Genomic DNA, 16,387 nt, shown 5'->3' on the forward strand with positions numbered 1-16,387 from the left:
ATACCACTTATATACAAGATCTTGACTACACGTCTCCTTGTGCCCTTTTAGAGTACCATCTTTCTTGTTTCTTTTATGAAGATGCCACTTTATTATTTGTGTCCATGTAGACCACAATTCATTAAGGAGGGGGATTGGGGTCTTTGAATGTGATATGAGTAAGAGTGTGGGCAGCTTTTATATTCTTAAGTCAAACTAATGAAATTAGTAATGAAATAGTTTACATTCTTCTTGTTAACATTACATTTGAAGGCTCAGAAAACCTCGGTGGACCATTATAATATTTTATTTCATTGCCCATGCTATGACCATCCTAATCAATTAAAAGGCATTTAATCCAATTAGGATGACAGTATGCTTCGCCTAAATTGACCATGTGCTCATTAGAAGCGTTTGCATTTCTGGCTTTCCTGGAGTCTATGCTCTCTAAGCTCAGATGTGGCCAGGGCCAAAGATCCATTACCTTCCAAAGAGGAAAGGAAACTGGGAGACTAATAAGATTCCCTCCTCTTGCAACACACACTGACAGAATGACGTTTGAGAATGATTCAGACATTTCTGTGGTCATCTGTGCGGTCGTCGCATTCATCGCTGTCCTCTGTTAACTGCATTGGGACATTTTCCGGCTCCTCTCGCACAATATAATTACCAGTGTCATATGGGTGGATAGTGTTGTATGGAGAGAGTCCTTCCATTTCCCTTCCCAGCATATGCTAGGGTATGCCCTCTAAAACACGCAACTGTACACACATCTACAGTATGAAAAGAGACTCACATACAATCTCACAAGCACCAGCTCACACACACTTACTCACCTGTAGGTCAAAGAACTTGCTGTAACGTCTGTAAATGATTTCTGTGCTGCCATCGCTCCAGGACACTTTGATGATGTAAACCTGGAAAAGCAAAAGACAAAAATAACTGGAACATTTGAACCAACAAATAACCATTATCGTTCACCACTTGATGATCCAAACCCCCGTGGGGCATCACTCCTGACTCATAGTGCCAGTAATTGGCAGTGCTGTGACTCCTGGAGAGGGTAGCGTGAGGAAAAGCAGACAGCATGCTTGTCAGGCAACATCGAGCACCAGCAGTCATCATCCGTTCACATGAATGCAACAGGGATATCCGATTATTTCACTTCCCAGTCCTTTTGCATCACTTCCTGCTGAAGAGGAAGTCATTTTCCTGTATGGACACATCAGTTTTGACCATGCTGTCTTCTCAAAATTGCAGCTGTTTAGGAAACACTGCTGCAGCAGATACTGCCAGCAAGAACAGAGTAGTAAACACACCAGTGTAAACATCAGGCCACATGTTTGATGTGAAGCCTAATGCCATAAACTTAATGTATAAACCATTAGAATACATGAATAAGTTCTTTTTACCTTTGTATCATTTGTTGCACTACGTTAAGTTGAAAATTATCCTCCCGTACGTGTCCAACCTTAACTTCCATCAAACTCATATCAACGGTAAAAAATCACGAAGCATTTAACCAAAAGCATCTAGCCTAATCACTGCAGTCTGTATGCAACAGATACAGTTCTTTATTTTCTTCCCTAAAAACGAACAAGAGGCAGGGAGGTGATTGGAAACTCCCGGGTGGCTCGCTGTGTCTGGCTGAATGCTGTTGGCACCATTCCCAGACCTTCTTTGGCCTCACTTTCTCTTTCAGGGCACTTAAGTCAAATACGGCCACGGATGGACCAACTATGAGAGTTATATAGGCCAGCAGGGAATCTGACTTCATTTAATAAAAAGAGTTATATACCAAAACGTTATATATTTATTCCAAATTCCTTGTGTGTGTAAACTTAAATGAAAGGAGGGTCATCTGCACACATTAAGTACAGGGACTATTTTCAGGACATTGTCTGTAGCCAACCACTACTTACCAAATTCTTAACTATTAGTCGTTATAGAGTCATTACGTGCAAAAAGATGTATAATGAGTTTTTTTCCCCTTGCTACAGTTTGTATACAAGACAAATAAGCTCTTTAAACTACAACACCAACAGTGGCAAATGAGGTTGAGGCCGTAGGTCAGAGGAAGACGGTGAAAGCTATAATTTTAGCTATGGTCAATGAAACAACAATATTAGCGATAAAATCCTCTCATTCCATTCTCCTGCGAATGTGATTTTTCAGCTTCCTCTCTTTGCGAAAGGCTCAACTCAGATAAGCTTTAAGCTGCTTTTTGTCCTCTAAACCACACCTCAGGGTTCTGTGAAGTTTACGGTGTCCAGGCTGTGTGTGTGTGTGTGTGTGTGTGTAGATAGTGGCACAAAACAACATGGGCTGCACCAGAGAGCAAACAGACAGATGGAGAAGACACAGGACCTGGAGAACTCTGTGTCCTTGACCACTAACACTCACAGCGGTGTAAGGTCTGTTGGTCCTTCGACCCAGGCATCATTTCCACACATATATGGATGCAAACCAACATATGCACATGAGGGCACACACACAGGCGCACACCGTATACACGGAACTAACACAAACACCTGCTATGGATTTGGCAGAGGCTTCCCCTGTTGGCCCTCTGGATCATATGATGTCATATGTGTTACTTCTAACCGGCTGAATGCACGTTTGCAGACAAATTAACCCACATGAACCCCCCCCCCCCCCCCTTACTATACACTTTCAAACAAAAATGATGAAAGCTCCATTGTTTATGTATTGCACAAAAATGAAAAATCTGTCTTTGTCTTTTTGACATTCTTGTCTCCCACTCAAGCTCTGCAGTACCAGTGTGGGAGGATTGTTGAAAGAAGAAAAATACCCACACATTCTTCTCCTCTACCAACTTTTTCCCTGCCCCACACACACAGTAATGAGACAATAGTAATACTACACAGATCTGCTATTACTGTACTGTGCCAACAGACACAGTTAATAATAACAGCATTATTACTCTCTATCACTCTCTCTATCTTTTACAGACATGACGATATTGCCACTTTTAATGTTGACATCAGCTATACACTGCAAATTGACAGCTGTTATGCGTCAAAAGTTTAATTATTAATACAGTTGGAATGTCTGATCAAAATAAAAACTGGTATAAGTAAGAACCTTGTACCTGTACCGCAAGACTGAGATAATGAAACTACAAATGCAGCATGACATATGGTAATATTTAGGCCCTACCCTTGTTCAAACATAGCCTTGGGTTCACTGTGATGACCTTCAGAGTACTGCCATCACGCCCTCCTGGTTATCAGTGCCTGCAGGTATTTTTTTTTTTTAAATTGGAAAGCCTGGGGCATGACAAAGCTGGGATGAATCACGTTTAACTGAATCCTCATGAGGATTAGTCTGGATGGTTTGTAGACTGGACTCATTTGCCTATTAAGATGTTTTCTGGGACCTTCCTCTATGATGGCCCACACGTGGCAGTAGGAATATGAGCAGACCTGAAGGAGATTCTGTTAGATTGCTGGCTCTGGTAGCACAATGCTTATATTCACATATATGCATGTGATACATAATTACAGAGAGTCACTTGAAGATATGTAGACTGAGGGAGGGTCATAGGTTATATAAGCCAGATCCACTCAGATGCTCCTTAATGGCACCCAAAACAACAATACTGTCCCTAAATCCTCTGAGGAGTAAAAACTTTTGTTTGTTGGTCAAATCTCTGACCCATATACAAAGAACTGATAAAGCAAACATTATTTTCTACGCTCTGATTCAACAGTAAGGAAATGTCAAGTTGAAAAACACCAAGGAACAACTTTAAAGAGACCGTGTCTCTCTTCAAGGGTGTCAAACTTCTCTGTTCATTGTCTTTTCCTTCACTGTACGGGCTGTTGAGATCTAACAAATCGGTTTCTCTATTGATTGTGGTGCTAACAATCTGTCATTGAAGTTTTCAAAAAATTCCTATGTTGTGAATGTTCCTCTGTCCCGTTTCGGCTGGCTTGGCCAACTGTAATTTGATACTCTCTTTGTTTTTACTTTACCCGACAGGAAAGGATGAGGAGCTGCAAAATAAAATCTCGGTCTTGTGCTCAATTCAAGCATCAAGGTGCTGTTGTTTTGATGCTTTAAAAAAATAATAATAATAATAACAATAATGATAATAATAAATACTTACGTAATGTTTGTTCGGATTCCTTCGCTTCTGGACATCTTGCACTGTTACTTCTTGCACGGTGCGCCGTGGCATGATCTCCGCTTCTTTAGGTCTCCGTTAAAAAGAAAAACAGAATTTCCCACCCTTGGGTTTTTACGAGCAATCAAACCCAGCTGAGAAAGTTTGCCCGGCGACGCTTCTTTGTCATCCGCGCCGCTCAGATCCTCGACCTCTGAGCGCAATAAATGCTATTTTCCGTAAAGCTGGCTACGTCAAATTTCCTGTCCAGCATTCAGAAGTTAATACTCGGTCGGTTCTTCGTTTTCCCCCTCCACTTCTTGTGCCTTGTGCCGTTCCGCTGACGGCTCCCTACCTCACTCCCAGCCTATCCCAGCTCGCCCACCCCCACTTGAGCAACTGGGACGACCATTACGCTCAGTGGACCAACCCCTACAGCGTCAGAGCAAAGCTACAGGCTGCAGGATCACGCAGCTGAGGGTTCAATCCACACAAGTACGCTTGTATCATGGGTGTGAACATTTTTGATCGATGTATCTAACACTTTCAATGTCAGTAACCCGCAGAGGACACACATTCATTAAAAAACAAAAAGGGAAAATGGAGAGGAAATCTTTATGGATTCATCTGATAGAGAAAATGGCTAGACTCAAAGGCAGTGCCATATGCTCAAGGACCATAACGTTTCTATCTATTTAATTTTAATGTATCCATTACCTCTGACCACTTTAATCCTTTAAAGTGAAACAGCATGTCTTTCAAGTTTCATGAAAACTGGATTAAAATGTTTGATGGGAATTACGGCTAATTTTGTCATTTGCTCACCATTGGACTAGTGATTGCACTATTACATATGGACAGTAACATTACCTGATTTTCAGCCCAAGTCCACCACAGGTTTGCTCTTTACAGTTAGTTAACAGGGCAAGTCTCTACTGTAGGTAGCCTGTTAATTCATTACAATGGAGCAAAATTGAAATTATATACTGTATATATATATAAACAGTATATATACTGTATATAAAGTTTGGGTGAAAGAGAGGAAGTGTCAAGCTTGACTCACTGCTGCATCACATGCTACCCTCACATCTGTATGTGGTTAATGTCTATCAGTCATTCAGTGTGCTAATTTTGGTGCTTCACAAGTGTAACAATGTGATTTGTGCCCTGTTTATATCACGCAGTTTTATGCTGTAGTTTCAGATTTAGCTTTGATTATTTTATAAGTAACTCAAAGTATTTACAATTACATTTGTAGCATGTCTTACATTGAAGATATGTGTAAAGACTAATGTTCAACTGTGAGATTTTACTGACATTTTTGTAGCAAAATAGCTCCATCTTTTGGTCTGTTGTGCTCATTACATTAATACTGTATATGTGGCAGTTCTCGCTTATCCGCAGAAGCCTGCCCCTTTAGAAATGCAGTGGATTCGATGGCTGCATTAGGGAGAAAAAGAGAATCGTTTTCTTTTTATGACAAGTGATGATGTTGTGAGACTCTCCAGTTTAAAGTTGTCACAGTCCACATTTATTTCCAGCTGGGTTATGGAAATAGGAACCATTTTAATCAAAAGCAGAAATGAAACCCAGAGTTTATTGCATCATTCAAATATAAAGAGATTATGTAAAATGGGTTATATGAGTCCATGTAGAAGAGTGGAAGATTTTTCATAAAGAAGGCAGACAAAAGAATATAAGAGTCATAATTCTTACAAATGTTAACTTATTCCAGTTACCAAAAAAAAAGGCTTTCAGTGGAAAAATTATAATATAAAAATATACAAAAGGTTAAAAAAACATTAAGAAATGGAATTAAAGAACTATGAGTCCATCACAAGTTTGTAAGAACAATGTACTTAAGTAAATTGCTGCCATAAGGGAGGAAAAAAAACAATGTATTTCTCAAGCTGTTCTCAAGATGACATTTTTAAATGCCAATGCTATCAAGACCAAAATTTTGTACAGCTATACTAGGTAGACACTGAAGAATCAAGACTGTTGCTTCGTAGGCTAGATGTTAAGTGTAATATGAAAATTTGTGTGTCAGGCTTGTTAATTAAAAGGTGCTCATTTTCAACACATAGAAATGTAAGAACTAGCACAAGGTATCATAATCATGATTAGGCACCCGAGGTAAAATTTACAGGTCATGAGTCAGTTGTTAAGTGTTTCACAGGGTGAGGGGTCACAAGTTTCATGAAAGTTGAAAGTTACAGGTTTATATAAAAGGTGAAGGATCAGTGCCATCACACATTTGCAGCTCCAAGTGTGAGGTGATGCCAGAGAAGCGTTCCTGCAGCGGCAACAGATAACCCATGGCTTCTCCCCGAGCCACAGGGCCGATGTAACGATAAGGACGGATGTTGAAGATCTTCACACAGTGCACTGGATTAGACAAAGAAAGATGATAGTGTATTTTGTTTGTTTGTTTTTAAATGCAGATGCCTTTTAATTTGAGGATAATATTACCATTTTTGTGATGGAAAGAGACTGTGCAAATGCTAAGAGTGACCCAATTTAGATCAGTGACACGTATGAGAATATTTTAGGGAGTTTAGGCTAATTTATACCTGTAAAGTCAGGTTGTTATGATTACTTCACCTTCATAGAATGATTTCATAAGAAACAGAACTATGCTTTTCAAGCTCTAAACACTGGAAAGAGTGGATGAACCTGAGTTGAAAGAACATCTCAAGAGAAAGCTGTTTCTAACCCACAGGTGAATGGATGTGTAAAATATCAGTTAATGGCTTGTCAGTGATAAAAAAAAAAAAAAAAAGTGTTCACCTTCACCTTGGGCAACTCCTTTTAAAAGCTATGAATCCCATTTAATGTGCTGCATACACTTTGTACAAATGTATTGTGGACCCATGTTGATGAAAATGTTCCTAGGCCCCGCAACAAATATGAAATGTGGAGATAACTGGCTTAAAATTGCTCATTTATAATCCAAATGGGTCAGCATAGGCTCCATGCCCTGAAAAAGAACCGTCTTAGCATCTTCCTTTCACTATGCTGCAGACAAAAAACAAACAAGCTGCCAACTTAGAAACAAACAACCCAAAAGTAGGCTAGTCTACAACAAGTGAAGCACCATCATTAAATCCTACGATCTCCTAATGATCAGTGTCTCAGCATTAATGTGGGTATCATGGCAAGGTAATGTGTCTCTGTGATGTCTAATCATGTCTGTGCTTTACCCGGAGATGAAAGGAGCTGACAGTACATGTGTTCTTCTGATAATACAGTTCAATTAGGGGTAGAGGCAGAATGAAGACTAATGATGTTTACTCATCACTCCAGTGTCTTATCAACTCAGGATGCTCTCAAAACACACTCACAAGCACATACAAATACACATACACAAATATACTGTACATTACAAAGGCATGTGTGTGCTCTTCTTGCAGGCTCCATCGATACAGACACATAAACGCTGATGCATGCCTTTGTTCTGTAATGATGGCCCTTAGTGGGGGTCATTACTCACGAACAGCCTTTGATGGGGTTTCACATGCAGCTGGGTCCTGGTGTTAGAGGCAACCAGGAGTTCAGTGGAGTCCCAGCACTCCTCTCCAGCACCTTGACTAATCCTTCTAAATCACGTCTCATTTTCATCCCTGTCTAATGCCTCCACCATAATAACCCAACATCGCCTTTGACCTGGCCATGGCCTCGCACAGTGTAGATTACAGGAATTAACTTGCAGAGGTAACAGTTCAAGATTTCAGTGGTTTAACAAAACCTGCCTTTTCATTATTTTCTGTTTTAGCAGAAATCAGAGTGCCCTCTTGATGGAATTTGTTCCCAAGTGAAATATTTCAACAACTATTGGATGTTTGCCATGTAACAGATATTCATGGTACCCTGAGGAATGAATCCTAGTGAAGTTGGTTATTTCCTGACTTTTTGTCTAGCATCACCAGTGGTGCTAAGTGAAATCTCTACCTCTGCTTCCTTGCATTTGTTACAGATATTCCTCTTTTTGTGGTTTCAGTGAAATGTATTGACAACTGTTGGATGGATTACCATCCAGATTTTTGCAGACATCCATGGTCTCTGGAAACTGGAAACACCATCATGATTTATCTAACAGTTTGGTTTTCTTTACAATGGGCATTACAGCTTCACAGAGCCAGTAGTGTAGCTTCTTTGTCTTGGTGATTTATCAAAACAGTTATTGTTAAGTAAGAATAAACTCTTTGGTTTTATGTAGTCGACGGACACACTCAAAAGTCTTCACTTTATCCATTTCAGTGTTGGTTGATATATCATTTTCAGAGACTGGATCCTATAATTTTGAATAGTAATATTCTTCAGAAGTTTCTTTCACGTACTCTGCTCACTTTCAAGTTGTGTATTAACATCTTGTCCTCCTTACCATCACTGAGAAGTTTGACCCCATCATAATGATTCCCTGCTGGGTCTTTCTGACTCACTGGACCCGCCAGAGTTCCTGAAAATGGAGCGTTGACAATCCCATAGTCATCACACACCAGGTCCACTGCTTTATGGAGGCCATTACCTCTGCAAGAGGAGTGACAGAAAAGATTATATATTACAAAGCCATCTTAAAAGGCCTGTTTCAAATAGTAATGTTTCACTAAATTTTCCCAACAGAAAATCTAATGTCTGTCTATGGGCACAGCACATCTCTGCTCACAGAAAACCAACAAAATCTTTGATCTGTCTTGTCCTTTTAGTATAGACAATTTATTATAGATTTGGTTGGTAAAAGTGCATTGTGCTATGAAGTGACATCACCTTAAATGATTGAAAAATTCAATCTATTTTCTCTGTCATGTCAGGTTGTTGTCATGCCAAATGTCCTGACAACCGGATTGGTCACACAGCAAGGCACATTAGAGGCCACACACTGGAAAATTTTGGTGAGTATGCATGTGAATGCAATTATCCTCCACGTCATGGTGTATAGCATGCTATGTGTGTGTTAATGTCTGTGCAACATAGGATTCATTAGTCTGCATTTCTTTTGCTGTCTTTTGCTGTTTGATGGTACACTAAGCAATGCTCATCAATGGTGTTACATGAAAGGTCAAGACTTCAAAGTGTGTGTCGACCATAAAAGCTCCGCTATGCTCAACAATACACACGCTTGAAGCCTCAACCTCTTATGTAACATCACTAGGGCTAGCTGTTGTTCCCTTGTCACTCTGCTGCAAATGGGGCGTCAATAAATGTTCACATAAGGGTTGAACAGATGTCCACTTGAGTCTCCTCATTCATCCACATTTGAAGGCCAACATGACACCACAACACTAGAAATGCTGCCTTTGACAACCACTGTCAACTAATCTGCACTGTGACACTCTCATGTTGCAAGAATCAGTAATCTTCTGAGGCCATCGCATAAAAAACAGATCAGGAAGAATCACCTTTTGGAGTTGAAAGCGCCACAGCCGTGCACATCACATGCCCTCACTCTGTTGTTGTGGTGACCATTGCAAAATACACTCCAGGCTCCAACTACACAGATGGGTTAAAAAATAAATAAATAAATGATGTTATATTTTTAAAAGTCCAATATATTTCTTCTAAAAACACACCATATTTGAAGGCCGCTGATTCCAAAAGGACAAGCATGAAAATGATATTTTTAAAAAGGTATTTTAAAATCTGCTGAGTCTGAGTCACCTCATGTTCTATTCATGTGGAAGTATGGTCAGTTACAGCAGAAAGACACTATTTGAATATCATTTATTGATGTCTCTCATATGAGTGGTGTGCCAGACATTGGTACAACCTCGCACCAACAACAACAAATTTTCATGACTCAGACTGGAAGAAACAAGAAACAAATCCCTTTTAATACTTATTGGCAAAGAAGAGCAGTGTGGGACAGATTTCTCACTTAGAATCAGCATTTCTAAAATCTGCATACAGTGTGTACAGGTGTGTTATATATGTATATATATTTGTTTCTTTGTCACCATACCTGGCATACAACACTGCCGCATTTTGGCCCCTGAACACTTGTCTTTTAGGTAGCGGCCTTGGCAGACGTATCGGTGTGGTTGGCAGATGCCTCCCAGTCTGGTGCAGCTGATGTCACTTCTTGGTGCCATGGAAATTCTCTTACTTCCTGTCTTCTTGACCTTCTGTCTTGGACTCCCAGCCTGAGATCTACCGTCATGTGTTATTGAGTAGTTTCTGTTTACCTTGATGTTGCTGTTGGCGAGCTTGTTGAGGTTTTGAAATGCTTCACCTTTCCTCTTCTCATGTTCTGAAGCCCAGCTTAACAGGACATCTTAAGGAGAGATGAAAGGCACTGAGAGTTAGAAATAAGAGAGTTAAAAAGGGAGGATTAACATGAGAATGTGACTTGAGACAACTTTCTTGGTTTAAGGATTAAATCAAACTTTTGTGGATTTATATTTGGGATGCCTTCAATTCTTGATTTAGTACTTTGTATTTAGAATTTGAAGCCATAGATTTCCTTACTGTTGACATAATGGTGTATGAGAACTTGAGCTAAAGTTCTAAGGGACATAAAGATGATTTTACAGTGAAGTGAATCATTTGAAGGCTCAAAAACCATGCAACAGCCAAGCACAAGAAACAATAAAGAACAAAGAAAATTAAATTACTATTCCCCCAAAATTTTCTGATGCTGAAGCCAATGGAATGAATTCACATAAAGGCACAACTGCTAATTGCTTTAAAGTGGCATTAAAAACACTGTAATACACAGATAAAAGCTGAAAAGCACACAATAACAACTGAGGGATGTTGACTGAAAAACTTGCTATTGATTTTGTCTGTTATTTATCATTTTCTTAACATTGTAATTAAGACTCTTGGTATGCCTTAGCTCACCGTCTGGGCACACTTGTTGAGAACTGTGATACTCGTCCATATAGACAGACAGAGCCATAGTTCAGTTATTCATAGTGTGTTTTCACTCTGACAGCATACTAATTATTCTGCCCAGACATGAGTCTTTGATCTTCATTAACTCCATTAACCTCAGAGGCACAGAAAATATTTCAATCACGCTGCCCTGGCACAGGAACACACACTGGGCTCAGTGACTGAAAGAAGCTGCTTATCACTAGAGGTTCTTAATGATTGGGAGACAGTAGGGTAGGATAGCTGACTGTGGTGTGGAAAAGCAATTTTCCGCAGCATGAAAGTTAAAATTAGAAAGGGCAAAATTTCATGACAAAAATGATAGGGTGCTTGTTGGCTTGGCAAAATTAGCTTGGAGTAAGGTTTTGTTGGTGTTTTGCTAAATGGTTGTTATTGCATTGCTAGGTGGTTGCTACATTACGGGGCTGTCAGGCTGTTAGGATGCCATACACTTTGTCTCTGTTTGGGTAGGCTGTTAGGTCATTTTGCTGTGATGCAGTAAATTTGATGTTCTGGGTGTTTGGCTAGATGGCTGCGAGGGTGTTTTGTGTGATTGTTAAGGCATTTTGAAGCAAATCAGTCTCACTTTTTTTTAAGCTGCTGAAACCTTCAAACCAAATCCCCTTCTCTGTCTCTCACCATTGTACTGATTATTTCTAACATAGCCAAGACCACATGTGATATTATGTGTATAGTTAGTGTGCTAGCTGGGCAACACTACTTTTATGTTTCATACTTAATTAGTGTGCTCCCGGTTGCAAGACACAGCCAAATTTTTCTATTTGCATATTTATCATTCTTCCACCCTGGCCATGCAGATTTAGCAAAATTCACAAAAATCAGATCATGGTAATCTCCAAGGGCAGGTAGATATTTATGCACCATTTATTGCTGTTGTTATAGGACATCTTTATTATTCAGTCTAGATGGCAAATTGCTGTGTGCAAATATGAGTGTGCCTGCATGTGCATGACTATACTACACGGCTGTGAGTAGACATTCTGTGTATGTGGATGATGCACTAACACTCTAGACATTATATGTTGAACTGTTTATATGTTATGACGCATGTTACAACTCTGTATCTTGTATTGTCTGCATACAGGAGGCTACTTACAGCATACTAGCAGAGCTGCAATGAGACAGACCCTCAACAGCACTCTCATGATCAGAGGATCAGGTCAGAGCTCACAAAAATCTGTGCAATGAGGATAGAAAACAGAAAACTTGTTTTATCTAGTCAAGTAGATGCCATTCTTATATAAAAGCAGCAGGCTACTATGTAAGAAAATGGAACTATACTCACCAGTCTCAAGGAGTAGTGTGGCTGCAGACGCAGCAGGTAGAAACACAAAGCAGGGACTGTTAGAGAACCAGCCTGCTGTGGAAGCTGCAGGCCCGGGCCACAGGACGTTCCCCCACTGTCAATATTGATATTGGCCTTTAGAAAACACATCCATTTACTTGCTGGAAAAGGCTCACTTTATTGACTTTTTGTTGCTATACTGAGTTATATAGAGCTAGTTATTGGCCTCTGAGAAAAAGCAGTGAGCAGTAAGTCTTGAACAAATATATATATAAATAAAACATATTGTGTATCTCACATAGAGGGACATTTTATTACATTCATGTTATTATGTCTTCATTATGTCCATCATGTCTTCTTGAAATAATGTTAATATTGTCCTTGTTTCTTTTCCCAGTTATGTGGTGCTGGGTAATATGACCACAGCCTGGATTACAGTCACAGGCTCATTAGGCTGTTTGTACAATGTCAAAATTATTTTATCATTCTTTGTGCCAATCCAAAAAGTCCACAAAGCCAGTAGGAGTTCTTCAAAATGTTGATAATTTCACCCGAGGGTGCAGCTACTGTGTAGCAAACATGCAGAAAAGACTATGACTCCAATTATATCCCCCCATATAAACCCATTAGTATGTGTAGAGCAGTCAGCAGGCATGGGACTGGTGTATCAAGTCTCTCGCTGGTGTGTGCCCTCATGCTGTCAAACCACGGCTTCTTTCCCCTAATGAGACCAAAAAAAAAAAAAAAAAATCATTATTCTCCATGCATGAGTCCAGCATCTATTATCAGACAATTAGCTTTAAGGCCTCACACAAGGCAATGGAAGTCAATCAATGGTATGAATTTCCTCCTCTCCCTGTGGGAGAGTGAAAACTAGGTACATGGATGAATTCTGTAAAGCATGTGGAGGGTGGGTATTTAAAAGTCTGCTTTAGATGCTATGTATATGGTGAAAGCCAAAGATAGCACATTAGATTTCTTCAAGGGCACATGGATGACAATCCAGTTAAAACCTTGAGTGAAGTCTTCATTTCAGGCATGCTACATCTTCATCTCACTCACAAAATAGTTGAAAACAAAAAAAAAAACTGTGTTCTAGCTGGCATGAGGACAAAGATGATTCATGTATTACAGAAGTTGCACAACTATTGTTCTTTTTAAATTCATGTTAGGATTAAAAGTGGGATTCCTTCACCACAGCTACATGAAAGGTTATATGATTTCTGTTTGCTTAGTAAAGTTTCTTTCATTTGTAAGTCCAAGTGTATGTTACTCTACTGATGTATTGTGGTGCAGATGAAGTCACTGTAGAAATTGAATGCTTTTATTCTACTTCTGAGCTGGTTACTCTCTCTGAATTACAATGTACGGAGTGTAGGGGAGTGGGCTGAATACCGGCTGGTGGAGAGTTGAGGCTTTTGCAGCCAGACATCTTTGATAATCAAATATCTGGGCAGAGGATTATACTGATGGACCATATGGTTTGAAAAGGAGAGGTGGAATTAAGGAGTGAGGGAGACCAATGGAAGACAGACAGAAAGGGGAGAATAATGAGAGACAAAGTAATGGCGTTCAGCTGTGTGTGAGGGAGTGAAGGAAGGGCGGAGGAGGAAATGAGCAGCAGTGAGAACAGTGGCAGAAACATCTTGAAAGACAGAATGAGATGGAAATAAAAAAAAACAAAGATAAAGCAAGACAGAAAGCCAACCAGACAAAAAGAAGACGGGAAAGAGGCAGTACACACTCTAGTCTGCATCCTAAACACACTCTGCTCCGGCAGAAGAAAGGCTTGTGTTGACTCTTTGAGAACCCTTTGATAAACATGGCTACTTATATAGAAACACGCGCCACATTCTTCATACTCCTGGGAGGATAGGACTGACATTTCACTCCAGCTTCTCTGTCAGTTAGTTCTGGCATTTCAAGGAGAGGGAGAAGAGATGCCACAAGTGTTTCCTAGCAACAGTTTGCTGCAAAAGCCTCCCCCTCCCTCCTGCTCTCCTCCACACCCCCCACACCCCCCTTAAAACTCCCTCCTTCCCTGAGATACCAGTTGCAGCAATGCACCACTTGCTTCCGACCTGAAATACATTCTAATTCTCCTGACTCTCCCTCCTGTTCCCTTCAGCAAACTGCCAAACCTGCATCCGATGACATTCAGGCCCCTGTCATCTGTAAAGAAAAAGCACACAGTGAGGCTATTCCCTGTGAAGGTTGACAGCACTGCAACTGAGAACTGTTGGCAGACACAGGATCGAAAGAACGCAGTAATATCTAACCCATTTACAAGCTGAGCATTTACTGGGCATGAGCATGACTTTTACTCTTTCATTTCATTTCATTTCTGCAGCTCAGGTGAAAGGAACATCTCACACAAACAGGCTTGTGAAAGGGTTCTGTGGTCTTTTGATGGATCGGAACTGCTCTGTGGATCTAAATCCTCTTTCTCAACACAGTCACACCCACTTGGCTCTGTCGATTTATAAACATATTTGTGGGGAGCTTGGGGAGCGGGTGTTTAGCCCGCCTGAGCAGACAGAGTGCCTTAGGGCAGGAGATGCAGTCTGCAATGCTTGTGGCAGCAGACAGGGGGCACCAAAGTCTGAATAATGTTTTCTACTAAAAGCATTTCAATGTCTGCCAAGGGAGGGCTTTCAAAGGGCGTTAGTGGATGGACTGAAGTCTGGTCACACGCCTCTGTCTCTCTCCCCCTGGTCTGCAGGGGAAAAAAACAACAGTTAGGCCGAGCATATCCTTTAAAATATACAAATGTCAATCCATGTCCTTCATCCCTCTTGTGAATTCCCATGAACCTACAGTACAAGTTAAAAGCCGACCTGAGAAACAGAGCAGCGGCAAGACAACAAAGACTGAATGTGACTGGAATCTTAAGGCCCATCAACCTCAAAGGTATGGGCGAGCATCAGATGAAAGACTTGTTTCAATGTTATTCTAGGGTATTAAATAATCTGATATTCCCCTATGGACGTCTGTATTTGACACAGTGCTGTTTCCACAAGTAAAAACAACACGTATAAAAAGTACAGAAGGAAAAGTCATGTGATCCTAAAACTCAGCAAAGTCTATTTTTCTCCATGGCTTTGTCCTATAATGGTGCTGTTTGTTGAAACAGAAGTGGGCATTTGGAACAGCGTTTGCAAAAAGGTGTATCTTAACTACTGTGTTCAAACAAATGACTCCTTTTGACACTTTAACCTGTAACATTTCGTTTGTTGTTGTTGTTGGATCACCTTCATTCTGAGAGAATTAATAGACCCTGATACAGCAAACACGGGGGTGAATGAGAGAAAAAAGTGAAGTGACAGAGGACAAAGTAAAACTAGTTCATTCTGAGAGGGAGAGAGTAAGAGTGGGAGAGCTTAAACTTTAAGGACCGAAGCCTTTGAACTGTGCAGGAGTGGACATAATGGCAGCGGTGAATGTGATAGGCCAAGACCGACGAATGTCACGGCCAATCATGTACAGATCAAAGCATGGTTTCACGATTGATGGATCAGTGCGGAGGAGAGTGGGAATATCAAGCACAGAGGGAAAGGTGGCTAAATCACATCCCTTCGCTTTGATGAGGAAGAAGGCAGACTTACGTAGCCAAAGATGAGGTGGAGCAGGGGAATAAATGAATTAGGAGAGAGCAAAGTCACAGCTGAGAAACATGGCAGTCAGCCGAGTCACCCTCGCTGGTATCTGATTTCATCTTGGGGAGCAAAGAAAGAGAGAGGTGGACATTAAACCACTTTAAATCACTTTTTTGGAAAAAAGAGTTTGATTCAAGTCATCTCATTTTTAAGTTGAGGATTCACACTCTCCTTTTTCAGACAGCAGAATAATGTTTGGCTCTTTGTAATGTCGCAGATTTATCTGCAAAAGTGGAAATGAGACCAAGATATTCTGTTCATCATGAAGTGTATCCCAGGTGTTAAATGCGACGAGTACAGACACTGCAGATTGATTAACCCGCGCTGTGAGGTTGCACTGATGAGCGAACAACACACATGACCCCCATTTTCATGTCAAAATTTGTTGTTGCAAGCCCATTCTGGAGAAATAGACCTCTGTTAGTGAGGACAATACATTAGAAG

The 16,387-nt window shown here is 40.5% G+C and overlaps 2 protein-coding genes across 3 annotated transcripts in view; both read right to left on the reverse strand.

Moving 5' to 3' along the window:
• The window catches only part of sh3pxd2b (SH3 and PX domains 2B), a 36,725-nt gene extending 32,296 nt beyond the window's left edge, over positions 1-4,429 (reverse strand). For both annotated transcript variants that reach the window (XM_041051768.1, XM_041051767.1), the window contains exons 1-2: positions 4,112-4,429; positions 816-896 (exon numbers count right to left, since the gene is read on the reverse strand). In XM_041051768.1, the coding sequence (XP_040907702.1) occupies positions 816-896; positions 4,112-4,183 (153 nt within the window). In that variant the 5' untranslated portion in view covers positions 4,184-4,429. The remainder of the gene's footprint in view (positions 1-815; positions 897-4,111) is intronic.
• A 1,900-nt stretch (positions 4,430-6,329) lies between these two features.
• Positions 6,330-11,006, reverse strand: LOC121191018 (leukocyte cell-derived chemotaxin-2-like). The gene is made up of 5 exons (XM_041052068.1): positions 10,949-11,006; positions 10,068-10,379; positions 9,508-9,598; positions 8,493-8,638; positions 6,330-6,496 (listed from the first exon to the last, which is right to left on the reverse strand). Exons 1-5 carry the CDS (start codon positions 11,004-11,006, stop codon positions 6,330-6,332), a joined length of 774 nt encoding a protein of 257 aa, XP_040908002.1.
• Between the last annotated feature and the right edge of the window lie 5,381 nt (positions 11,007-16,387).

The sequence above is a fragment of the Toxotes jaculatrix genome, chromosome 12, assembly GCF_017976425.1.
Source record: "Toxotes jaculatrix isolate fToxJac2 chromosome 12, fToxJac2.pri, whole genome shotgun sequence".
Lineage (NCBI taxonomy): Eukaryota > Metazoa > Chordata > Actinopteri > Toxotidae > Toxotes > Toxotes jaculatrix.